The following is a 26,249-nucleotide window of genomic DNA, read 5'->3' as shown; positions in this document are numbered from 1 at the left end:
TACTGTTCACAGTCTGCCAGTTACTATCTTCTAGTGATTTGGACTGCAATAAGTAAATAAAATTCTTGGTTATTGTATGTTTTTTTAAAGCATTGCAAATTTTATATTTACTAGCTAATTACTAAAAATAGTGGTTTTTAAATAAACTTTTAGGACAGAAAATTTAGCATCTCTGTTTCTCCCTTCTTCCACTAACTCTTATTTTGAGTTCACATTAATTTAGCCTGACATTATAGATCTTACCTTTAACTTTCTAAAGTTTTATATTGTTTATATACTTATATCAATTTTTCCTTCATTTTTGACCCTTTTTTTAAGTGGGCTTAACTTTTCCACCCAGTTATTTCTAGATATTAAGTTGGCGTCAGTATACTTCAGCATTTCTTTTCTACTTCAATATTCTTGAATTCTTATTTTGACTCTCTTTCAATAGTCTAGGACACGCCTTTGAACAATTTATGAAAAAAGGTACTACCAGAATGGTGACATTTATAAGGCTTTGCAAACCTAAGAATAATTTCCTGTGGCATTTGTACATGAAAAACTAGGACAAGGTATAAAATTCTTAGATCATAATTTTTCCCTTTCAACTCTGTGTCAATACTTCATTGTCTTCTGGCATTTTATTGTTGCAGGGGAAAACTCTGAGGTCAATCTGGTTTTAGTTCCTTTGAAAATAACCTATTTTTTTCTGCTTGTATGCTTATAGGATTATATCTTTATCCTTGAAATTTAAAAACATTTGCCAGGACATGTCTTGGTGTTGATGATCTCTGTTGAACCTTCTCAGTCTCCAGTCTCAGGTATTTTTTTTCGGAACTGGAAAGTTTTCTTATACTTTTGATTGATTAAACTGCTCTGTTTTTTCTTTAGGAACATTTGTATTCATAGATTATTTCTATGTCTGTCCTCCATAATTTTTAAATATTTTCTTTCATTTTCTTTTTCATGTACTCAAGTTTGTCCTCCGTGGCATGGATTCCGTTTTCTGCAGTGTCAATTCTAATACTTGCTGTTCACAATGCAGATTTAATTTTGGCTATCGTGTTTTCTTTTCTTCTTATCTCAACATACTCTTGTTTCATAAGCAGAATTCCCCTTAGGGGTACACTCTAAAAAACATGAGGTGGATTCAGGCCTAAAATGTATCTGTTTTCTAAGGCCAAAACCACAGAACCAGAAAGGAAAGAAAAAACTTCTTAAAATGAAGATATAACCAGAGGTCATTCCTATACTTGTCTGGAAAATAGAACAGTCTTGACTACTAGCAGGTCTTTAGTTGCTGGAGGAATAGCAAAGCAGGTATAAGGGCACCTTATCTAGAATAAATGGATTTTTCTAATTACATTGATTGTTTTAAATCTTTAAAAAATAAAATATAATAAATGCATATACTTTTGAAAATACAGTACAAAGAAGAAAATCCTATGACCCAGGTAACTACTGATAAGATTTTACATATACTTTGCTACTTACATGCACACATATTGGAAGGGGGTGCAAAATTGGAATCATACTACATAGTTTTGTATCCCTTTTAATTTAATATATTGCAAACATATCTTTGCATCATTAATTTTTCTTTGAGGCCCTGATTTTAACCATTGCATAGTATTCCTACATATGAATAGATGTATTATGATTTATTTTACCAGTCCCCTGTTGGTCATTTAGATTGTTTTCTATTTTTCAGTATAATGAGTATGATGACTATCACTGTACATTAAGTCTTTATGCACATCTCTGATATTTCCTTAGGATAAATGAGGAGCTGATTCTTAATCCTGTCACATTGGTAAGGATTATATACCTTCCTTATTAAGAATATAAAATGCTTGTTTCTTGTTGTTTCATTGTGATTGCATAGATTCTTTGGATTCTGAACAATTTTATCATATCTTAACTGAAGTTTGAGAGAAGTTTCTAATGCCCCATCCTCAGCACCTTCATAGAACTCCTGTTACACACTTTGGGCAGGAAAACCATCACTGATACCATGAGCTTGGAAGGCAAATATACTTTGAAGGTGGTTAAAAAAAAAGTATGGTCCATGCCCATTCCTACAACCTGGGTCTCCACTAGGGCTCTGGACCCTTTCTTTTCTTCTTCCCTCCCTCTTATTTAAGGCTGTTGTTCTCTGAGGAATTCTTTTTTCCCAATGTTCATATGTAACATTCCATTTTTAGGTAGGAAAATGTCAGTACATGGTGTATGTCCTACTAAGTTAAAGTTAGCATGTACTGGGACAGATAATTATTTTAGTCCCAGTATATTTGTATATGATGATCTCCTGCTAACTCAAAGCATTTTTTAAAATTTATTTTATATTTTCTTCAAAGGTGTCAAACAGTAGCCTGGAAATATACATTATTATAACATGCCATTATAACAAAATCTGTTTAGTAAGGCTACTTAAAGTGAATTTTTTTGAACAGTAAAATGTTCTTATTTTAAACATCTGAATTTTCCTTTAAATACTTGGGAATATTCTAGAAGTCCTAAAACCTTGATTCAGAATGACTGATTTGAATTGTTCAGCCTCTTTAATTTAAACCAGGAAGATGATCTTAAGTGATAATTTTATACCATACCATTAGAAGTTATTTTGAAAATAATTCCTACTGAAACTCAAGCTGACAGTCTCCTTTATCTGATTTGTTCTGATGAGACCCATAGTGTATGTTATCTGATTTTTTATTACTTTTACACATTTCAGACTAACAGAGTAAAGCGTGATTAGAATTTTCTAACCTTTTCCAGTATTTCACATAATATTTGCATATGTACAATCTGCCAAGCTTTGCAGTTTTTTGGCTGGAAGGCATTATGGTGGGATGAGAGAGGATAAATACATTTGCCTCTCTTTTAAACTATTTTTTGTCTGCTCTCATTCTTTAGCCACATTGTATAAAAATATACCACGCATATGAATGGTCTCTTCCACCCTGCTTGATAGGAATTTGGCTGTACTAAGTGGTGAAACAGGTATCTTCAACACTCTCTTGTAGTTGTTCACTGAATTGCATTTAGAAGTTAACTATAGAAATAAGTGTTTCACAGTCAATTGAGGCAAAAGAGAGAACAGGAAGTAGCATTTACTGAGCTTCTACTGTCCCTTGATGGATCCTTTTAATTACAATATTACTGTGAGGTGGGTATTTTATGCATCTTACAGATGAAGAAACTGAGGCTCAAAATGTAAGTAACTTACCCAAGGTCAGATAACTATAGCAGTAAGTGACAGGATGGGGTTTAAATATGGTACTAGCCAGATTCAGACCACCTGTTTTCTCTGTTTCTTTGAATTAGAGGAATAAGTTTTCTAGTTTAATAGATGCTCTTTCTTGAACTTTTGGAACTATAGGAATTGCAGTATTGAGTCTGACTGATTGTCCATGTAACCTAATCTTTAATGAAGCCAAGAGTCATTTTTCAAAAAGGAAACTTCTTAGCTGAAGAAGTAACTGTGCATTTATAACAGATAACCTTTGAGTCCTTGTTTTATGAAATGATACCAAACATTTGTTGAAGTAAAAATCCATTTTTGGTAGATCTTTGTAAAGATACTGCACTGCTATTAGCCTCCATATGTTCTTGCTTTAAAAATTAAATTGTTCAAAATTTTAATCTTTGCTAAACTCAGAAAGGAGGTAGATATTTTTGTAAAAAGTAGAGCATAAAATCCCTTTAGATCAAGTTTTACTCAATTTTTTTTTCTTGGATTGCTTTGTTAGTGTATTAGTGTTAATTAGCTGAGTACGGAGTTAAGAAAAGAAAATATATTGTAAAATTTATGGATCACATGAAGCTGAAAATAGTAAAGAGGCTGATAGCCACATTCGGAATCTAATCTATAGAGGCTAGCCATAGATCAGAACTGGAAAAAGATGAAACAAAAATTTAAAATAAGGTTTTATTCATGAGACTATGAGTAACAAGTACAAAATTGAGGATACAGGACTTAGTTGTAATGTAAATAAAGAAGACAAGTGGGGAAGAAAGGGGTCCTAATATAAGGTGACAAGAGAAGATTTATTTGACTTTGGGTAGTGGGCGCACGGTGCAATATGCAGATCTTGTAACATAGAAACCCACACCTGAAACCTGTATGTTTCATGTTGACCAATGTCACCCCAATCTATACTAATAAAAGGGTAACGTGCTAATTAGATCGGACATCCTTCCAGACAAAGCCACAGTGGTGGGGGCCAAGGCAGAGGCAGTTAGGGGAGATCAGGCTGGCAGGCAGAGGTGGTTAGGGGCAATCAGGCCAGCAGGCAGATGAGCGGTTAGGAGCCAGCAGTCCCGGATTGCGAGAGGGATGTCCGACTGCCAGTTTAGGCCCGATCCCTGTGGGACATCCCCTGATGGGTCCCAGATTGGAGAGGGTGCAGGCCGGGCTGAGGGACCCTCCTTCTCATGCACAAATTTCATGCACTGGGCCTCTAGTCAATTTAATAAATAAAAAAAGAAGACGAGGATTTAATCAACAGATAACTTAGTATGACTCAGCAATGTGTTGTGGCCATTCCAAAAACATTGCATGTGAGAATTGCATTAATATTAAAGGTATTTAAGACAGTAAAGAAGATAATGCCGTTTACATTGATCATATAAAGGTTGGAATGTTCACTGCATGCAATTCTGTATGCCACTCTTTAAGAGGAATTGGATGCATGCTCAGAAAGAAGATGGTCTCATCTGTGTAAAAGGAATGTTTGAAGGAACTTGAGCCATCTAGAAAAGAACAGCCTTGGGGTGGGTTATACTTACAGCTGTAGATTTACTTCCTATGACTTTTCAGATATGGTGCAGGCAAGTTAGCCATCATATATTAGTAATCCTCTTAAAGGGAATTTGTTGCTGAGGAAAGTTACTATGTAATGAATTTTATCTAGCAACCAAAGCTTTTTCTCAGATGGTGTAGTAGGCTGCCTGGTAAAGTAGTACATTCTTGTCTTGATAGTGTTCAAATATAGATGAGAATGGGCTAGAAAGAGCCAAAGCATATGATGTATATTTGGAGAATGGGATAGAAAGAGCCAAAGCATATGATGTATATTTGGAACAGAAGACTTTCAAGATCCCTTACAAATCCTAAACTTCTTTTTATTCTAAGATCAAAAGGACTTTATGGAATATTATTTTATCCTCAATAATCTACCTCACTTTAATAGTTATTTGCATTGGTATAGATAGCTCTTTATAGACTGCTTTCTTATGAGTTAACTCAGTTTTGAGCCTAACAGTGACCCATTGGGTAGACAGGGCAAGTATCCTCATTTTGAACAGATAAAGTAACAGGATAGGAGAAAATTTCAATTTCCCCAAAAAAACTTATAAGTGGCAGACCTAGGAATCTACACCTGGTCCACCAATTCCAAGTTTAATGTTGTTTCTGCTGTACCAGTTTGCCTTAAAAGTAAGTTATAAGTTGTGATTCTTGTTTTGCATACATGAAAGTCGCAAGGAGCAGATGGTTCTCAAATTATATTCCCATGGAAAATATAAGTGTAGCTCTAGTTAGACCTGGGTTCTAAAAGCCTAATATTAGGAGAGATGTTGAGCAGATTATTATAGAAAAAGAACTCTGTACAATTAATGAAAAAGTCTAGTTTGGGTTACTAGATGAATAATGATAACATTCACTAAGATACCCAACACAGGAGAAGTAGCAGATTGGTGGGCCACAGAGGGGGTGATTGAATTTAATTTTGGACAGAATTAAAATAGCTAAAATTGATTGTTTACTAAATGCCAGGCACAGTGCTTAGGGTTTGATATCATTATCTCATTTAGTCTTCAGAATTCTCTGAAGATAAGACTTTTTAATCTTTACTTTCCAAATGAAGAAACTAAAACTTAGATAGTTTAAATCATATATCTAATGCTTCATAATTAGTGCAAGAACAGAAATCTGATCTAGGTTTCTGACTCCAAAGCCAGTGTTCTTTTAAGATCTAGTTTTAATTTTATCTGGGATGCCCAAATAAAAATAATCAGTGTTCAGTTGAATATATAGTTGTGGCTTTTAGGAGAAAGATGTATCATGGAGTTGAGTCTTTACCATAGAAATGGGCCTCTGAAAGTGTCTTAGGAAAATAAAGATCTTATACCTGCCTCCCCTTTTCTGCATTTTGGCACCATTTCTGTGCTTTGTAATATTGTATAGGCATTTCCTAATATAGGAACATATTCTGTGAGTGTTTTAAAATGTAAGATACCCTTTTTATGGGTTAGTAGAACTGTGAGATCCTCTAGGATGGATCTCTATGATGGGGGGCATGTTTGTTAACCTTTCATCTCCAGCTTGGTGCCTAGAACATAGCAAGAATAAAATGAAATGGATGAATGGATGGATGGATGGATGGATGGATGGATGGATGGATGGATGGATGAATAGGGATGGGGAGAATAGAGAAAGGAATTCAAATTCAGAGCAGCTGCCTCATGAGGAGTATAGAGTAGTGGGTGGGTTACCTTTTATTTTCTAGTTGATAGTGCTCCAAAGATGGTTAGCTTAGATTCTTGTCCATTTGCTGAATTAACAAGTGGTCAAGGGAATTTACACCTTTTTCCAGTGAGGGAATTGGAGAAGACACTATATGTTCCTGACTCTGGTTTTGTTTTATTTTGTTTTAAATTACACAAATTATACATATTCATTGTAGAAACATTAGAAAATTCAAACAAGCAAAAACAAACAATTTAAATTGTCTAAAATTCTACCACCCAGAGATAGTCATTGTTAACATTTTGATGTATATCCTTCCAGAGTTTTTCCCATAGAAATATATACATTGGAACATGTATATATTTATTTAAAATGGGATCATTACAATCCATATTGTTTTGTAAACTGCTTTTTCACTTATTACATGTGACTGTCTTTTCATGTCAATAAATTTACATCTTTATCATCATTTTTAATGACTGCATAGTATTCCATAATGTGGATGTACCAAATATATTTAACTAGTTCTCTATTGTTAGGAATTTAGATTTCCAATTGGGAGTTCTTTTTGGAAAAAGTTATGGTGAGCATTCTTGTATGTACATCTAAGCACACTTGTCCATTGTTTTAAAAAAAAAAGTCGAAATGATGGGCCGTTTTTAATACAGACTTATATTGCCTTCCTGAAAGGTTGAGCTGATTTACACTTTCTCTAGCAGTATATCCTGAGTGCTCTTTCCCCCATATTAATGCTAGTGGTTTTTTTCTATAAATCGTTACCAATTTGAAAGGCAGAGGTATCTTTTGGTTAAATGCATTTCCTTGATTAGTATTAAGGCTGAACACTTTTTTCCCTTATTGCTCTTTTCTGTTGAGGTTCATCATTTTTTCTTACAGGTTTGTAAAACAAAGTTCTTATGTATTGAGGATACCAACCCTTTGTCATATGTTGCTTTTAATTTTTTGTAATCAATTTGTCTTTTAACTTTTTCGTGTCTAGTAGAAGTTTTTTTCTTTATTACTTTCATCCTACTTACCCCATAAGTATTATTCACCTGTATTTTCTTCTAATACTGGTATAGTTTTCTTTTTGACATGTTTTAAAATTTATCTTTATTGTTGAAAGTATTACAGATGTCCCATTTTTCCCCATTGACCCCCTCCACCCTGCACCCATCCCCCCAGGCCTTCACCACCCTATTGTCTGTGTCCATGGGTTAGGCATATATGCATATAAGTTCTTTGGTTAATCTCTTCCCACCCACCCAGCCACCCCCACCTTCCCTCAAAGATTTAACAGCACTGTTGAATTTTTTTTTAACATTTACATGTTTAATCCATCTGGAATCTATTTTGATATAGAGATCTAGCTTAATTTTTCCCTGAAATAATTAATCAGTTGCCCTGATTAATTATCAATGGAGTTGGAATTTAGAATGTTTTTCCCATAGAAAGTGTTGTAAATGAAGTTTGATGAGGTTTGAATAAGATCATTTATAATGCATTTAACTATTAAAATAAATTCAAGAGCTCACCTGGAAAGGTAATTATCATTTATTATATCGTTTCCATTGAAAAATGTTTTTATAGTTTAAAATAAACAATTTACATGTTAACTTTTGAAGCACAGCCCTGTTGCAAATTGGCAACTGCTTACTTATATAGTTGTTCTGTACTTCATTAGAACCCTTTAGGGGTAAAAATATTCCTATGTGATTTTGTTTTGTCTGCCTTCATTTAACTTTAACTGATGTAAGATCTGCTTTGGTAACTTTCTACTTGCTATGCTTTTCACAGAATGGACAGCAAATTATGGATGAACCTATGGGAGAGGAAGAGATTAATCCACAAACTGTAAGTAAAATTTTACATAATAAGGGATATAGATAAATCAAGTACCATAAAATTTAAGTATTCATACTTTTAAACTGAGCAAAATAATGATCTTATGGTATTAGAAAACTGTTGATTCTTTCACATGAATTTTCCCAAAATTCATTCTTGAATATGCCAGTGACATTTAGAAACTGATTTTAAAAGAATGAAAACAATTGCTCTCATATTATTCAAAGTTTTCATTAGTACTTTAAAGCTTAATTTTTAAACCAAATCATAGATTTATTGGAGAGTAGTAAATAGATTGTCTCTCCATGCAAGATAACCATTGTTACAGCTCAGTTATTATTTTCTTTTTGTTCTGCACATAAGACAATTATTGCTGATATTTGTAAAATACATATATTCTGCAATTCATATTCATTTAATATCTTAAACATCTTTTATGACAAAAATGTAGATGTGCATATTTTAAATGGTTGCATAACACTGTTTTATGCATGTCCTATACTTAATGTAATTTTCCCCTATTTATTTTTGGGAACTTGTGTTTTAGTAGAATATCTATAATAATAAAAGCATAATATGCTAATTAGGCCAGATGTCCTTCCAGACAGAGCTGGGGCTGCAAGGGAAGCCTGGGTCCCCAGTGCCAGAGGGAAGCCAGTGCCAGCAGCCGGGGGAGGGAAGACCTAGTCTTGCATGAATTTCGTGCATCAGGCCTCTAGTCTATATATAAAAGGCTAATATGCTAAGTGTCGTAATGATGTCATGTAGCAATGCCCAGCTTCCTCTCTCTAGCGACGAGCCTCCATGGAGTTTCTTCAGCCCAGGAACATGACTTGCTTTATAGCCAGGTGGAAACATTTTACACTGTAACCAAATGTCTGTAAAGCGTTTTCCCCTGCCTCATCTCATTTGATCCTCACAGAGGTCCTGGAGTAGGTAGATAGGAGACTCGATAGAATCCTATTTTCTTTTCATTAGCTGGAAAATGGAAATTTAGAAAGTTGACCCAACTGAAAAGTAAGAAATGGTGAACCTTGAAAATGACTTCAAGTTTTCTCACTCTGCAGAATATAGTCAAACACTGCTGCAGTTAAATATTTTACCCTTTGTTCTCCCTGTGTGATCTATAATAATAATCTGCTTCATGTTGATATTTACTACTGTGTTGCTGACAATTACCTGAAAGAGAAGTCGGGGTGCTTCACTGGGCTGGAAAAAATTTAGCTAAATCAGAAAGCAGGTCTAATTAGGCAAGTTTGTTCTATATCTATAAAAGGCTAAAGCGCATGTGTGATACATATAAAGCTCTCACTGGTGCCAATCGCACACTTGTGTTCTGATCTGTCATTGTCGATCATGAATTTGGTTGATACTTCTATTATAGAGAAAGGGAAAATAGTGATATTAAAATATTTCTGCTAATTTTCAATGTGCACAAATTTGTGCACTGGGAGACTAGTAGTCTTAGAAAAGAATGAGCTGGAACAAAGGGTATGAACATCTAAATCTCAGTAGACACTGCCAAATTGCCCATCAAACAAAAACTTAATTCCATGTTGAATAGGGTATGGTCAATCAGGATATTCAACATTAGATATTATCAGAAATTATTTTTAATTTGGGCCACTTTAAGTAAATAACACTTTCTCATTCAGTTTGCATCTCATTTGATTATTAGTGAAGTTGAGTATCCACGCATTATTGGCTTTTGTATTTTTGTGTTGGTCCAATTTTCTTTGGGGATACTTGTCTCCTTATGATCTGTATTATTTCTGTATATATTCTGGATATTAACTCCACGTTTATAACATATGTTACAAATATTTTCTCCCTATTTTTTAAGATTGATTATGTTGCCTGTTATTGCATATGTACAGAAGTTTTCATTTTTGAGGAATCAGATCTGGCTACTGGGTTTCATGTTTTGGTTAGAAAATCCTTTCTTGCACCAAGGTCTTAAATATAGTCTCTTACATTTTCATCTACCACTTTTATGGGTTTATTTTTAGCATTTAGCTCTGTGATCTACTTGGAATTTTAGTACCTACTGTGACGTAGAAACCTAACCCACTTTTCTAAATAATACCCTGTTGCCCTAATCTCTACTTATTGAATACATAAAACACATTCACCCAGCTGGTCTGGCTAAGTGGTTGAGTGTGGACCTATGAACCAGGAGGTCATGGTTCTATTCCTGATCAGGGCACATGCCCGGGTTGTGGGCTTGATTTAGTTGGGGGGAATGCATGCGGCAGCCGATCAATGATTCTCTCTCATCATTGATGATTCTCTCTCTCTCTCTCTCTCTCTCTCTCTATCTCTCTATCTCTATCTCTATCTCTATCTCTATCTCTCTCTCTCCCTTCTTCTCTCTGAAATAAAAACATACTTTTAAAAAAATTCATTCCCACTCATTTAAGATCCTTCTTTTATCATATATAAAATTGCTGTATACCCAATTGTATCAGTTTCCTAAGGCTGACCTAATAAAGTACCACAAGCTGGGTGGTGTAAAACACATCACTCCAACCTCTACCTCCGTTGTCACATGGCATTCTCCCTGTGTGTCTCTGTATCCAGATTTTCCTCTTATAAAGACAGCAGTCTATTGGTTTAGGGCTCATCCAACTCCAGTTTGACCTCATCTTAATATTATATCTGCAAAGACCCTATTTTCAAATAAGATCACATTCACAGGTACAGTGGATTAGAACTTGAACATACCTTTTTAACAGTTTTTAAAATTTTCTTTTTCTTTTTTTTAAATCTATTTTTATTGATTTCAGAGAGGAAGGGAGAGAGAGAGATAGAAACATCAATGATGAGAGAGAATCATTGATTGACTGCCTCATGCACGCCCCACACTGGGCACTGAGCCTGCAATCTGGGCATTTGCCCTGACCAGGAATCGAACCTTGACTTCCTGGTTCATAGGTCAGTGTTCAACCAGTGTGTCATGCTGGCTAGGATTCTTTTTCAATTATATTTGACATACTATATTATATTAGTTTCAGGTATTCAGCATAGTGATTAGACATTTATATACCCCTTACAGAGTGATAACCCCAAGAAATCTAGTACCCATGTGACACTGTGTAAAGTATAGCATAGGGAATATTGAACATACCTTTTGGAGGACATAATTCAACCTACAACATCTCTGAAGATTTTGACTTCACATACAGTTTCAGTTACTGTAAATAATAATATTTTAATAATATTGAGTCTTCACATCCAAGGACATTCATTTATTTTGATATTCTTTTATAACCTTTATCAAAATTTTATGGTTTCTTGCATATAGTTTTGTCTATTTCTTATTAAGATAATTCTGAGAATTTTGTAGGTTTCGTTATATTGTAAGAGGGATGTCTTCTCTGCTGTGTCTTTAAAGTCCAAACTCTGCAGTGTGACCTACCAGGTCCTGCATAATAAGGCCTTGCATAATTCTTTATATCCTCCCTGGACACACACATCTACCCTGTACCGAAAGTCTAATCACTCAAATGTATCGGGTTCTCTTTTGCTCCTGGGCCTTCAGAGGTGATATTTCCTCTCCCAGAATTTTTTTTCCCCTTACCACCCCCTTCCAGTTAATTCCTGATCATCCTTTAGATCCACGTTTTGATATCTCTTCAACTGAGACTTCTTCCTGATACAACTGTCACTTCCATTTTCACCTTGAGTTCAGTGTTTTTCCTTTGTGTTGCCACAGCAGTCCATGCATGCCCTAAATAGCAGCACCACACTAGATTTTATTGCTTATTTATTTGTTTATATTCCCTACTAAACTGTGAGCTGCATGAAGCAGTGACCATGTCTGATATATTCCCTGTTTTACGGCGCGGGGCCTGCCAGGAGCTGTAGTTTCCTGGGGAGCACGAGCGGGTGGTAGCCGCGTGTGGGCGGCACTCACCTATTCCCTGTTTTATATCCAGCACCCCAATAAGTGCTTGTTAATTAAATGAATGCATGAATTATGCTTTGGCTAGCACAGGACCCGGACATGGGGTCTGGTGCCCACGGCTGCCTTCACATTGGTCACATTTCTGTAACTCCCAAAACATTTGAGGCATTTTACTTCATTAATCCAAAGTATACATTTATTGGCATTTAAGCAAACATAAAAACAATCAGTACGTGTTAATATTGATTTTTCTGCCACCAACTACCTTTGTTTCCTTCATGTAACAATTCTTTTTGGAAGGCAAACCTTCAATTTTTTTATTCTCTTTAGCCTAAAATCAAAGCAGTTTTTCATTGCAATATTACATGGCTCATTCTTTCCCTCAAAGTACTCACAGCGTTAGTAACACTTACCTGTGGAAGAAACTGCATTCTAAAGATAAGGTGAAAAGGTATAGAACTAAGATATTACCAGCAGTGTGGGTGAACTGCTGGTAATATCTTAGTTGAGCAGAGCATTCCAGATTATAGGAATTAGGTTTAAGTATAACATAAAAACCTAATATTTAATATTTCTTTAATGGCATTAAATCCAAAAGATTGTCAAAATATGTTAGCTTTATACTTTAAAATTATATTTGCCTTTAATGTACAATTATTTTTTTTATTTTGTCAGTTATTGATAATTTAAATAGTGAAAACTGAGATGTCATATTAGTTATCTATTTGATGCATAACAAATTACCCCAAATTTAGTAGCTTGAAACAACATGCACTTATTATCTCACAGTTTCTGTGGGCCAGGAATCTGTGTACAGCTCAACTGGGTTCTTTGGGTCAGAGTCTCACAGACTGCAGTCAAGCAGTTGGCCAGGGCTAGAATCTCATCTGAAACTTAATGTGGAGAAGGATCTACTTCCAAGCTGACATGTTTGTTGGCCCAGATTCCTGGCCTATAGAAACTATGAGATAATTGTATGTGTGGAATTTGTCAACTGGTAGGCTTTCTAGTAGGTTGAACGGCTCCTTTTCCATGGGCTAGAATGCAGAGTGTAATGATTAGCCAGTTTTGACCACGACAAGATCATAAGATGGATGGAGGATAACAAGAGAGAAGAAACCTGCATCTTTAATGACCTAATAATCTAGCAACACCTCTTCACTCTAACCTATCCTGTTACCTATGGAGTGCTCCATGAGAGGAAAATAGGCACTTATCCTATTTCAGTCATTGCATTTGGAGATCTTTTGGTTACAGCAGCTTAGTTTGTAACTACGGGTAATCGTTCATTAACCAAGTAGTTAATGAATGTCTGTTGGGTGCCAAGAACTCTATTAGGTTGCTGGAGACACAAAAGCATATAAGGGAAACTTTTAGTTTTAAAATGGAAAGATAAAGCTGCTTTAGGCCTCTTCTCCTCTGAGAAATTATCACCTAAAACAATAAGAAACAGAAATGTGGTCTTTGAAATTAGAAGACTTCTGTAATTGAATCAAGATATGTAATTATGAAAAGAAGATAAAAGAGTCCTAACAAGAGGAAGTTATAGGACCTAAATACTTTTAGAGGAGTATATCAGCAGGAAGTAAGCCTTATTCAGAGACCCAAAGCTCCAGATGAGCTTAAGAATGATGTTATCAGGTACTATGGAAAGTGAAGATATGGCACGCAGCTGAAAACAGAGATTGGTTGAATGACTATATAAAGAGTTTATACTCTCTCCTCTCCCCAGAAAAGACAAAAGGTATTTCATAGGGAAAAATGAACCAGAGAGACTCCAGAATTGGGAAACCCCAGGCATAGTAGGAGGTGGGGTGAGCTACTGGGCTGAAAATAGGGAGATCAAGTAAAAGCTTACTGAGCTGCTCCTCATGTTGTCCCTTGAACATGTCCCCTGGTTTCTGTTTGCAGTGGAGCCATTCCATTTTGGCTGCATTCTCCCTTTCTTTGCACCTCCTCTATTCCTCTCTTTCCTTTATTCTTTGCCCTGCAATCTGACTCCTTCCCATATCCTAGATCCACTTCTCTTCTATCTTTGTAATTTTAATGCTGTTTTCCTTCTGGCTTCCTAAAGGCATGATCCTTTCTTTAAGCACCTGAAATAAAAACTTTTATTTCCTCCAGATATCTCATAAAATATAAGAAAATTTGTCATTCAATTGGCTTATATTAGAATATAATGGATAGTCATCACCAAACCTCATTTCCCTCCCCCAGGAATGTTTGCATATTAATTCATATTTATATCTAATTGGTTGAATTTTCTCAAGCTCCAGCCATGTCTTGTTCTTTCCCTGCTGGAGAGTTTGTTATTTTTATCTTTTATTTTGGTGGGGCTGTGGAGAGAGACTATCTAGCAGAAGGTAGAGTGCTGTATAGCACCTCAAGCCAAGATACTTTCCTGGACTCCAGAATTTTTCATCCTTTATTAGCTGGCCAGAGGACTCCATGCTCTGCATGATCCATGCCGAAGAAATAGGGAGTCTTGACTGTTTAGGTCTCCATAGTCATCTAAGAATCATTAAAGCAGTTTCTTGCTTAGTGAGAAATAGTTCTCTTAATGGTTCTTATAGTACCAGGTGAAGATTCTTCTGGGACTTGAGAGTTAAAAGAGATAAATAAATACTTAGCACAAAGTAAGAATCCAGCGAGTGTTACTTTTCCTGTCCTCTTCCTTCCAGCGGCTGAGCCTGCTCTCTCAGACTATTCACCCAGGATAAAATAGAGCCCTTAGGATCTAGGGTGGTATCTAGTGATTTTGTGGCTGACAAAATTGTGAAATGATTGGACTTTCTCTTAATTTGGTCCTTTGATCCTTCTTTTCCCCTTATTATTCTTTCTAATGACCATGCATACATTAATTGTTCATAACATCAACTTTGTAAATATTATATTACTGTAGTCCTAAACACTGTATATATCAACTCAGTGTTTGTAGTTCCTTTTTTTTTTTTTAATATGTCAGTAGAGGAACGATCCACCCTTTCCACTTGCAAAGGGTGAACAGAAAGAAAGCTACTATATTTCTCTAGGACATTTACAAAGAGTTTTCTTCACCTTAAGAAGAAACTGGCTGAAGTAAATGTCCACTGTAGTTCTTATATTAAGTCACATGCATGATTGTCAAGGGTTGGAGAAAGCTTGTTAAAAGTAGTAGTGATAAAAATGGTTTAAAAAGGTAAAGTGAAGATAGATTAGAGCAGCGGTTCTCAACCTTCCTAATGCCACGACCCTTTAGTACAGTTTCTCATGTTGTGGTGACCCCCAACCATAAAATTATTTTCGTTGCTACTTCATAACTGTAATATTGCTACTGTTATGAATCGTAAATATCTGATATGCAGGATGTATTTTCATTGCTACAAATTGAACATAATTCAAGCATAGTGATTAATCACAAAAACAATATGTAATTATATATGTGTTTTCCGATGGTCTTAGGCGACCCCTGTGAAAGGGTCGTTCGAACCCGAAAGGGGTCGCGACCCACAGGTTGAGAACCACTGGATTAGAGAATACTTTAAATGCCAGATTAAGAGCAGCACCCCTATGAAGGACACAGGCAAGAATACACCAGCAGTGCCCTGTTCGAGTCCTCTGAAGTCATGATGGGTCTTTAGCAGTAGTTTCTCCCAACTTCCATGCATGCCTTTACTCCAGCTACTGTTTATACAATACAGTTACCCTAAGGCTGTAGTGATGTATATGATGGCCTTCAGAAGATCCAGGAAATTTCAGTAGTTCCCAGTTGTCCACTGGTTTCCTCCATGTCCTTGAAGGTTCCCTCAAGCTGCCTTAAAACTTGGATTTGAAGATCCAAAATGATACTCATAACCATGAGTCCAGTATGCACTTGCATACCTCTTGCAGTCATCATGGCTCAAACACAAAATAAACTACAGAAAGCGAGCCCTAGCAGAGCTGACAATAGACAGTGAAGAACCCGCTCAGCATAGGAAGTATAATAGTGCGCTCATTGGCAGGGAACATTTGTGGGGTGGTACATTAACGGCACTTATTGACTAATTATGTACAGCAGCGATTTCAACCTTTTTCATCTTATGGCACACATAGACTAATTACTATAATTCTGCAGCATGCCACAAAATATATTTTTTGCTCATCTGTCAAAAAAGGTACAATTTTGATTCATTCACACTGGACTGCTATTATTGTGTTGGCAGTTGTCATTTTTTATTTGACAATCTAAGGGAAAAGAGGTCAGTACCCCTGACTAAATAGTCAGGTATTATATGTTTTAAAAATTCTTGCAGCATACAAGTGTACCTCTTGCAGCACACCCGTTGAAAATCACTAGTATAAAGTATTGTCTGTTGTTCTAATTCTCATCGGCTGAGAGTATATTTTAGCACTTAGAGCATGGGAAAAAATATACTGTAGTTGAATTAAGTACATGCCACTAAGGAAAATATTTCTGATATACGTAGCATTATAATTAGCATTCTGTATAGTAGCATTAAATGGAGTATGTGTATAATAGTCAGCATTTCTAAGCGTGCAAGGTTTCCTTTTGCTACATATTTGGCTATCTTTCAGGGCTATTCTTTCACTTCCTAGTGTCCCTTTCCTTCATACCTAAGAGCTTTTTAACCCCCCCCCCCTTTTTTGTATCATGGCTTGCCTAACTTATATGGTGCCTCTGGTCTAAAATTGCTTCTCTTCTGCTCTCATCTATTTATCACAATGCCCCCCCCTCTTTTTTTTCAGCTCGAGTGATCTAATCCATATTGGAAAGGGAGCAAACTGATTTGATTAAGTTCTGTGCCAGTATGAATGTTTTATTGAGTCAACCTGAAATACTGGCATATTGAAAGTTATAACCCCTTTACCTAAATGAGTCTTTTCATTTAAACCATTTTATACAAACATGACTTAGTAAAAAGAACACCAGGCTAAGTAGAAAAAAAAATGCCTAGATAGGGAAATGAGAAATGCCACCTAGGGTGTATTGTTGCTTCCTGCAAGATTTCACCTGGGATGTTGGTGCTGCTGCCCCCTTATCCTCTCTTTATGCTCATAGTGAGATCTCCCTTGATACAGGGCCTTAGAAGCAACCTCTCTCAGTGGTGTCGGAAGCCACTGCCAGTTGATTCAAGTTGATGATCACAAAATTTTTTCCCATCTCTGATTTAAAACCTTAGAACCTTATCATTTTTTAACATTATCTACTGATGGCTGTGTGCTAGAGAGTATTTCTCCTGTACTTAAATGTATATCCTTTAGTGTCTGAAAAATTGAATGATCCATACCAAAAAAAAAATGTATCCTAAGGAATTCGTTAATAACATGTTAGTTTTAAGTTTTTATCGTAGGGTTTAGTTTTTCTCCAGAAGGGCTCAGCCGTCATGGAGCCATGAAGATGGTTGATAGTTGGGTTTGACAAATGTATGGTGTAGAACAGTGTTCAGAAACTTGGCCGTGGACCCTCTACTGGCCTGTCTTCCTTCAGGGTCTTATCAAAAGATTTAGTACCTCCTGGCTTCTGATCTAAGTCAGCCACTGGCCATACGTATACACACTCTTTTCCCAGATAAAAGTATGTGGTTATAGTACCACCAACGTCACAGCCATTCCCACTTCCAAACTGTGTGAATTTGGGTAGCAGGCTTCTTAACTTCTCTCTAAGCCTCAGTTTCTTCATCTGTAGTGTGGATAATAGTACTTACCTCATTGTAGCAAGAATTAACTGAAATAATTTCATGTAAAGCATGGTGCTTAGAACATAATAGTATCTTAAATGATATTGTTAGAATTATACTTGAAAGATAATATATTAATAAATGAGAATTCAAATAAAGGAATTCAGTGAAAGTAGCTAGAGAAAGAACTACAAAGTAAACCTATAAAAAGCAAGAGGAAGGAATTCAATATAAATTCCAAAATCAGTGAATTAGAAAACAGGAAAAACACACACACAAATGCACAGCTTTAGGAAAGCAAAACAAGATATAATTACAGATAGGAAGGAGATTAAAGCATCATAACAACTAAACTATTTACAGGTTCGCCCTAACCGGTTTGGTTCAGTGGATAGAGCGTCAGCCTGCGGACTGAAGGGTCCCAGGTTCGATTCCGGTCAAGGGCATGTACCTTGGTTGTGGGCACATCCCCAGTGGAAGGTGTGCAGAGGCAGCTGATCGATGTTTCTCTCTCATCAATGTTTCTAACTCTTTATCCCTCTCCCTTCCTCTCTGTAAAAAAATCAATAAAATATATTTTAAAAAATATTTACAGGTGAAATAATATGTTTGGGATTTGCTTCAAAATAATTAAGTATGGGAGTGGGGGAAAGTATGAAGCAGGATTGGACATAAGTTTTTCATTGTTAAAAGCTAAGTGCTGGGTACAAAAGAGTTTGTTTTACCATTCTATTTTTAGATATGCTTGAAATTTTCCTTAACTTTAATTTAAAATAGAATACTAAGTATGACTCTATACTAATATGAAAGTCTTGCTGAGATATGTGGTCTTATAGGAAAATCTAAATGATATCATTTAGGAAGGGATAGAAAAACTTAGTATACCAACAATAGCATGAGAGAAATTTAAGTTATTAAAGAATGAGCCCTCTCTTCGCAACTACAGAGCCAGGTCTCAATGTTTTGGTAGGAGAAATCTTTCAAACCTTCAAGAAATAGATTATTCCTGTTGTTTTTAAATTCTCAAAGCATAGAGAAAATTTTCATTGCCTTCTAGTTTGTTTCATAAAGTTAGAAAAGGTCTAAAAATGAAAGTTGACACAGAAAACTGTTAATTTATGAATATAGTTATAAAAGTCATAAATCAAATACAGACCTATATTAAAACAATGGATTTTTCCAGAAATACAAATGTATTAGGACATCTATAGATCTGTTATTAAATCAGTAGATCAAAGGAGAAACACTGACCATATTAATAGATAATAAAATGACATTTTGTAAAAATTGCATATTCATTCCTCTTTTAGTAAAAAGGAAATAACCTGACTTTAACATGATAAAACATGTCTAAAATCAAATGTTGACATTATATTTGAATGATCTAGCCAGTATATTCCCAACTCAGGATCAAGGTAGTATTTATTAGTGTTTGCTTTATGCTCCATAGACTATGAGAAATTTGGGCTTTGTGCTGTGATGCAAAGCCACTGCAGAATTCGAGGTATGAGTATGACCTGGTCTGATTTCTGTTTTAAGATGATTCTGGCTGCTGTGAAAAGAGGGGATTGCACAGGGAAAATTGGAAAGCAGGAAAACCAGTTAGATGGCACTAGATGACGAGGATTTGTACTGAGAGTAGCAGAGGAACTAGAAATAGATTTGAGGTTAATTTCAGAGATAAAATAAGTAAAATTTCTTGACAGATCAAATATGAAGGGAAGAAAATTAGATAAAGGAAAGAGTCAAAAAGAACTTAAGGTTTTTGAGATTGGTAATGTTGCCATTGCCTAAAATTGGGAAGATTAGCTTCTCATTACACTTGAAATAAAATCCTAATCTAACCTTTTTGATAATCTATAAAGCCTTAATATGGTCCCATCCTACCTCTCCATCTCCTTCTCTTTCTGTGGTGTTCACATTCTAGTCACTAAGGTCTTTCCTTTGTTTTGAATTCATTAAGTTGATTCCTATCTCAGGTCTCTTGCATCTGCAGCTTTTTCTGTTTGAGGGCTCTAGACCAAACTTTGTCAGAAAACTTTGTCTAGAAACTAGACAGTAAATATTTTACTGGCTTTGTAGGCCATATGGTCTCTGTAGCAACTATTTAAGTCAGCGGTAGGGCAAAAACAGCAGGAGCTCATGTGTAAACAGAGATGGGCATGACCAGGTTTGGTCTCTTCCTGGCTATGCTTGGCTGTCAGTTTGCCCCTACCTGAGGTCTTGGTGTGATTCCCTCATTTTTTAGGTTCTTCCTGGAGGACGATTTGGCAAATAAGTTAGGATAAAAAAAAAAATCTTAATGCTGCAAACTCTGCTTGTTAGAAATGCAACTTCACTTTTAGAAATTATTTCTAAATGTTTGTCAATGTGCACAAAGGATGGGGACATCCCAGTGGTATAGAAGATCAAATACCCAACCACAGGGGATTTGTATAGTAGAATCCTATGCAGTCATGAATAATACATTGAAGGTTATTTAATAATAGAGAACAGGGGTCAGCAAAATAAACCTAAAACCTGTCACCTGTTTTTGTAAATGAAGTTTTATTGGAACACAGCCTCACCCATTCCTTTTACCACTGCAGTGGCAGAGTTGACAGAGACCATATGGCCTGCAAAGCTGAAAACATTTACTGTCTCTGGCCCTTTACAGAAAAAAAGTGATAATATATGTAGTATGGTCTAAATGTGTGCATGTGTGTATACAGAAAAAGACTGAGAAAAATGCACCAAAATAGTGATTTTTATTTTCTTGGGTTTTTTTCCCTTTTGTGTATATTTATTTTTTAAGTTTTTATAATGGACATGCATAATTTTTGTAATAAAAGTTACTCTTTAAATAATAAGGTAGATGAAACCAGTAAGATTTACAAAGGAAGAAAAAACTACCTGAAACATTTATTATAATAAGTTAAATGTAAAAAAAGTTGAGTTAGAGGCAGGAAAAGAATGAATAATAATATCTAGTTTCATGCACACAATCCCACAGGTTATGTCCATTTCAGACTTCAGCATATGATACTTATTCAGGCAGCTATTATTTGAGTTCCTACTACGTGCTATTTGCTATGGGAATACAAAGGTAAGTATGATGCCTGTTGTGAAGATTAATCTGGTAGGGGCAATAGGATGTGCTCAAATAGTAATAAATGCCTTAAGCAATGTAACAAAGGACTTTAAGAGCTTTCATTCTTGTTAGGTGATAGTTAACAGCCAAATAAAGCAGTTGCTCAGTCATGAGTTGTAACAGGATTGTAAGGGATTCCAATCACGTGAGCTAATCTTTTAAGTTTGTTTATGGTTCCTTTTGTTCTTTGGGGTTTTTTTTTTAACCTTTATTGTTGAGAGTATTACCAATGCCCCCCTTTTTTCCCCCATCCCCCCCCCCCCCACCTGGTTCCTGCCCTACCCCAGGCCTTCACCACCCTATTGTCTATGTCCATGGTTAATGGCTATATGCATATAAGTTATTTGATTACTCTCTTCCCAGCCTCCCTCCCCATTTCCCTCTGAGATTCCTCAGTCTGTTTCATGTTCTATGCCTCTAGTTCTATTTTATTCATCAGTTTATTTTGTTCATTAGATTCATTGTTCATTTATTTTGATTTTTAGATTCAATTGTTGAAAGATATGCATTTATTGCCATTTTATTTTTCATGTTTTTGATCTTTTATTTCTTCTTCTTCTTGAAGAGTACCCTACAACATTTCATATAATACTGGTTTGGTGGTGATGAACTCCTTTAGCTTTTCCTTGTCTGGGAAGCTCTTTATCTGACCTTCAATTCTAAATGATAGCTTTGCTGGGTAGAGTAATCTTGGTTGTAGGTCTTTGCTTTTCATATGGTGCCTTTTGATGTAGAGAAGTTTTTGTTTTTAGTTTTATAATCAAATCTATATCAATATTTTCCTTTATGGTTCTATATTTTCCAAATAGGTAGCCAAATGTCCTAACTTTACCTTCATATATAGTGTCATATTTATTCTTTTTTGTAACTGTTTCTCTTTTATTTTATTTTTTCCCATATAACACCTATATTTTTTAGAGTTGTTTTAAGTTCAAAGTAAAATTGGCCCTCTTTCAGTGGTTAAAAACAATGAAAAATAGAAGTCTCTATTCTCCTTATAATGTCTATAAATGTCTACTCACACCCAATCTTCTTGGTGAATATGCAGCATTTAATTTACTTTTTCCATCTCATTTATCCCCTCTATGCCCTCTTCCACCTCCACCCTTGCTCCCCCTCCCAAATCACTGCGCTGTTGTCCATGTCCATGAGTTCTATCTTTTTTTTTCCTTTTTTGCTCAATCCCTCCACCCCCAGTCCCCCGCCCCCGAGCTGTCTGCCTGATCTGTATCTATGAGTCTTTCTCTAATATGCCACATTTTTGTATTTTGGTTATCTCTGTAGATTGCCCTTTCATTATGCAATAACAGAAACTCCCTTTTTTTCAGTAACAAGTTGTAGCTCTATTAATTTATGTCAGTGGATAAGTACCATCATTTACTGTCCTGCTTGTTACTTTTGTTTTCCTATGATTTGGTGAGTGACTTGACAAAATATAATGTTTAACTTCACATGATCATTTAACCAAAGATTTACTATTTTTAAAAATAAGGCAATGAGCCCTGGCCCATATGGCTCAATTGGTTGGAGCATCATCCTCTACATGAAAAGGTCATGGGTTTGATCCCGGTTAGGACACATCCCTAGGTCTTGGGTTTGGTCCCAGTTGGGGCACATATGAGACACAACCAATGTCTCTCTCTCTCCGTCTCCCTCTTCCTCCATCTAAAATCAATAAACATTAAAAAAAATAAGGCAGTAGGTGAAATCTATTTTTTCTAAAGTATTATATAGCAGCACTACGCTATTTTAATTAAGGGAGACTTATGTCAGATTTTAGTATCTGAAATATTGCTTCATTTTCATAGTGCTAATATTAAAAAGCACAATGCACAGCAAAATGTAACTTGTTAACCTGAGCATCAGTAGTCATTAAAGTCAATTTAGATTAATCCTTTAAATTCCAAAAAGGTTATTTCATTGCTTCTGTTCTTAAGTATTACTTGAATAAAGTTGATGACTGATCCATACAGAGGCACTTCTATTTTGTTTTGAACATCCTAATCTGTTGTACAATAACCATGACGTTTGCTTCTTCTTGACATTTCTAGCCTTACTGCCCTTTTGCAGCATTGTAAGGAGCCTTAAGTAATTCCTTTTGGAAAATGGGAAGGTTCTTGTTCTGATGGAAAACTTTCTAAATGCTAAGAAATTTAGGTATGCATTTTTAATCAAGAGAGTGTACAGTTTCTCAGGCAGAATTCAAAGTTTTATTTTGGATATTTATTTGGGTCCCAGTTGATTCTAATATATTTAGTTACATAGGATTTTTTTTTTTTACTTGAACAAAATTTTTTATTCTTCATCTTACATTGGGTCATTTATAGAACATTTAGAAAATTTGATATAGCAGGAACATTTATAGAACATTGCCATAAAAATTTGATACAGCAGGAAGGGAGCCCCTGGCCTTTCGTGTGGTACCTGTAGCACTAAGCTCCCATTGTAGATATAGCTCCATCATGAAATTTACGTGTCTACCTCGACAATAGTTTCTTCATCCACAGAGCCAGCTCATTGTTCTTGGGTTTTTTAGAAGCCCTTCAGGTTTTGAAAATTTAGTGATTTTATTAAATTTGTATTGGCAGTGTAGATTAATGTTTGAGTGTTTTGTTGGTTACACATAGACTAAATGTTTGATAAGTAGCACTTTTTCTCACAGCTCTTCATGCTTCTGTCCTTTGGTTTTGTTTAAATGCTGCTATCTTTATACTGTTCTGAATATTGGCATACTTTAAAAAAATATTTTCCAAAGCAAAAATACTTTAGATGAATTTCTAAAAGCTATTAGAGCAGCTGTGGGCAAACTATGGCCCGCGGGCTATCTGGCCCGTTTGAAATGAATAAAACTAAAAAAAAAAAAAGACCGTACCCTTTTATGTAATGATGTTTACTTTGAATTTATATTAGTTCACACAAACACCCCATCCATGCTTTTGTTCCGGCCCTCCGGTCCAGTTTAAGAACCCATTGTGGCCCTCGAGTCAAAAAGTTTGCCCACCCCTGTATTAGAGGATGCAGTAAAACATTGTCTGGGAGCTTCACCCCTCCTTTTCCACTTTGGCTTCTTCAGTAAGTGTTCTGTTTGCTCAGTAATAACCTAGGGAGTTGGACTTTTTAATTTCGTTTTTATCAACTAGGAATGTGAGTTTTAGCTATGGGCCTTGAAATCTTTAACCTGGTTGATAATTGATGTTCATAACCAATGTAAATTTAAATGTGATTTACTTGCACTTAAGACAGAAAGAATTTGTCCTTACATCACAATCAAAAAGTTTCTTTTGCATGTGGTCATTTTCTTCCCATAGTTATGAAACTCTTCCTCAATGACAGGGAACACCCAAGACCTGTCTATATATAACCTTAAAATAGTCTTGAGACTATCCTTTGGATTGTGTGTATGAACATTATAGAGGGTTAAATTTCACATATACATCAAAGACATTACTTTAATAGTGCTGACTAGTTTCAGTTGCTTTTAGAGTCATATACTTAGAAATACTGGCATTTCTCAGGATTTAGAAATAAAATAATGTTCATTTCACTGGCTGTGAAAATTCACTGGATTGCTGGGAACCAGGAGTAAATAACTTTTCAACAGGATTTTGCTATCAGCAAATCTGTTTTGGTTTCCTGTTCTGGCCTCTCTACCTATCAGCTACATTAGTGCCCTTGCCATTTGTTTCTCCTTTCTTTTACCACAGGAAAATTGTCAGGCCTCTTTTTCTGGCATTTCAGGACCCGCCTGACAGGAAATTTTCTAATTGCCGGAACAGCTAGTAGGAGAAAACTTTGCAGGGGCTTGGCCTTCCCTTTCTAACTTAAGTTTACGGTCAGAAATTCTTGTATCACCATCATGGTTTCATAGCCATGTTTAAATTTTTGTCTTTTCGTGTTCGCTCTATACAGGTAAGCTTTATTCAACTTCACTAAAGACTAAAATGTTTTAATTGGTGCTAAATATAATTATACTAATTAAACAATTACTTTAGATGTTCTTTTAAGAAGCTTTTCAAAATTCGAAACCAGTTTTTATAGAACTTTTAAAGGGTTATTTTTCTGTTTATTAAAAGTAAGCCATTTGTGAGTTTTATACATTTCCAAGTCTGTATGTTTTGTAAACTTATTTTTACTTTGGTCTTTTAGAGTTGGAGTAACTTTTATCTTCTAATGTTTGTAGTTTGGTATAGTAAAACAGATGACTATAACTCAATATTTAAATCAGGCATGAACAAAATTACTAATATTTAAGAGATTACTATAATATAAGCAAATTTTGGGGGGTAGGAGAATATATTAAACAGTCGAACTTAAAATCAGATTTTTGTTCACATTCGTTCCTTTTAAAATTTGAGGGTTTTTATCAACTATGTTGAAGTAACTTTAAGCAAGTCATTTTATCTAACTTAGAATAGGCAGTTTTCAAAGCATTACTTTGTTAAAATGTGCTTAGTGAATGGTAATTTGCACTATATTTAATCTAAAATCCTGCCAGATATTTTGCTGTAAGAATTGTGCTATCCTGCTGCTCTGTAAAGAGAATTAATTACATTTGTTGATTGGGAGAAAACTGTGCTTTTTGTGGCAGTGATTAAGAATGTTACTCTGGAAAACCAGCAATGCTGTTTTCTCAAACATGGAAACAAGAAGCTGGCTTGGAAGAATCTTTTAAGACTTTGGTTAAATGAAAAATGCTGAGTGTATTTATCATCCATTACAAGTCAAGTAAATAGGATTTGGTCAAATTATAATCTAGAATAAATTAAGATGTGGTTTATCACCATGGCTTGGATAACCAGCTTAATTATGTGTTACAGCCAAATAATTTTTATGTATCTTGATCATCTAGAAAATTAGCGTATCTTTTTAAAATGAAACACTACATTATAATACTATAGGTATCTGTGTAGAGAGTGATATTTTAATTTTGAATTACTTTTAAGAGGTAAATAAAGTGTACATTTTTCATTTGTAAGGTCTTTATGTTAAGCCAAAAAATGGTTACATATCCATCGTTAGAAAATATTTATTGGCTTTTACCAAGGACTGTTTAAATATTTTACTTCAAACTTCAACAATATTTTCTGACATTCAAAACAATTTAGAAAATACAAATGCCTTAAGAACACACTTCCTGACTCAAGGGAGTGGAGGAAAAAGGAAATTCTGTATACAAGGCAGGGCATAATGCCAAATGTTGAATCATTCTTTAAAATCAATTAATATCACCCAGTTTGTTTTCTTAATATTAGC

The 26,249-nt window shown here is 35.2% G+C and overlaps 1 protein-coding gene across 3 annotated transcripts in view; it reads left to right on the top strand.

The window, feature by feature from the left end:
- The window catches only part of RPS6KA3 (ribosomal protein S6 kinase A3), a 119,674-nt gene that overhangs the window by 20,438 nt on the left and 72,987 nt on the right, over window positions 1–26,249 (top strand). The window contains exons 1-2 of one of the 3 annotated variants that reach the window (XM_081115175.1): window positions 456–803; window positions 8,252–8,308. In XM_081115175.1, the coding sequence (XP_080971301.1) occupies window positions 8,267–8,308 (42 nt within the window). In that variant the 5' untranslated portion in view covers window positions 456–803; window positions 8,252–8,266. Of the gene's footprint in view, window positions 1–455; window positions 804–1,484; window positions 1,796–8,251; window positions 8,309–26,249 lie in introns of those variants that run through there. The other 2 variants (XM_081115176.1, XM_081115174.1) reach the window with 2 other exon arrangements.

Source organism: Myotis nattereri (assembly GCF_964212035.1).
Source record: "Myotis nattereri genome assembly, chromosome: X".
Lineage (NCBI taxonomy): Eukaryota > Metazoa > Chordata > Mammalia > Chiroptera > Vespertilionidae > Myotis > Myotis nattereri.
Note: the sequence above shows the minus strand (reverse complement) of the source record. Positions and strands in the feature narration are given on the sequence as shown.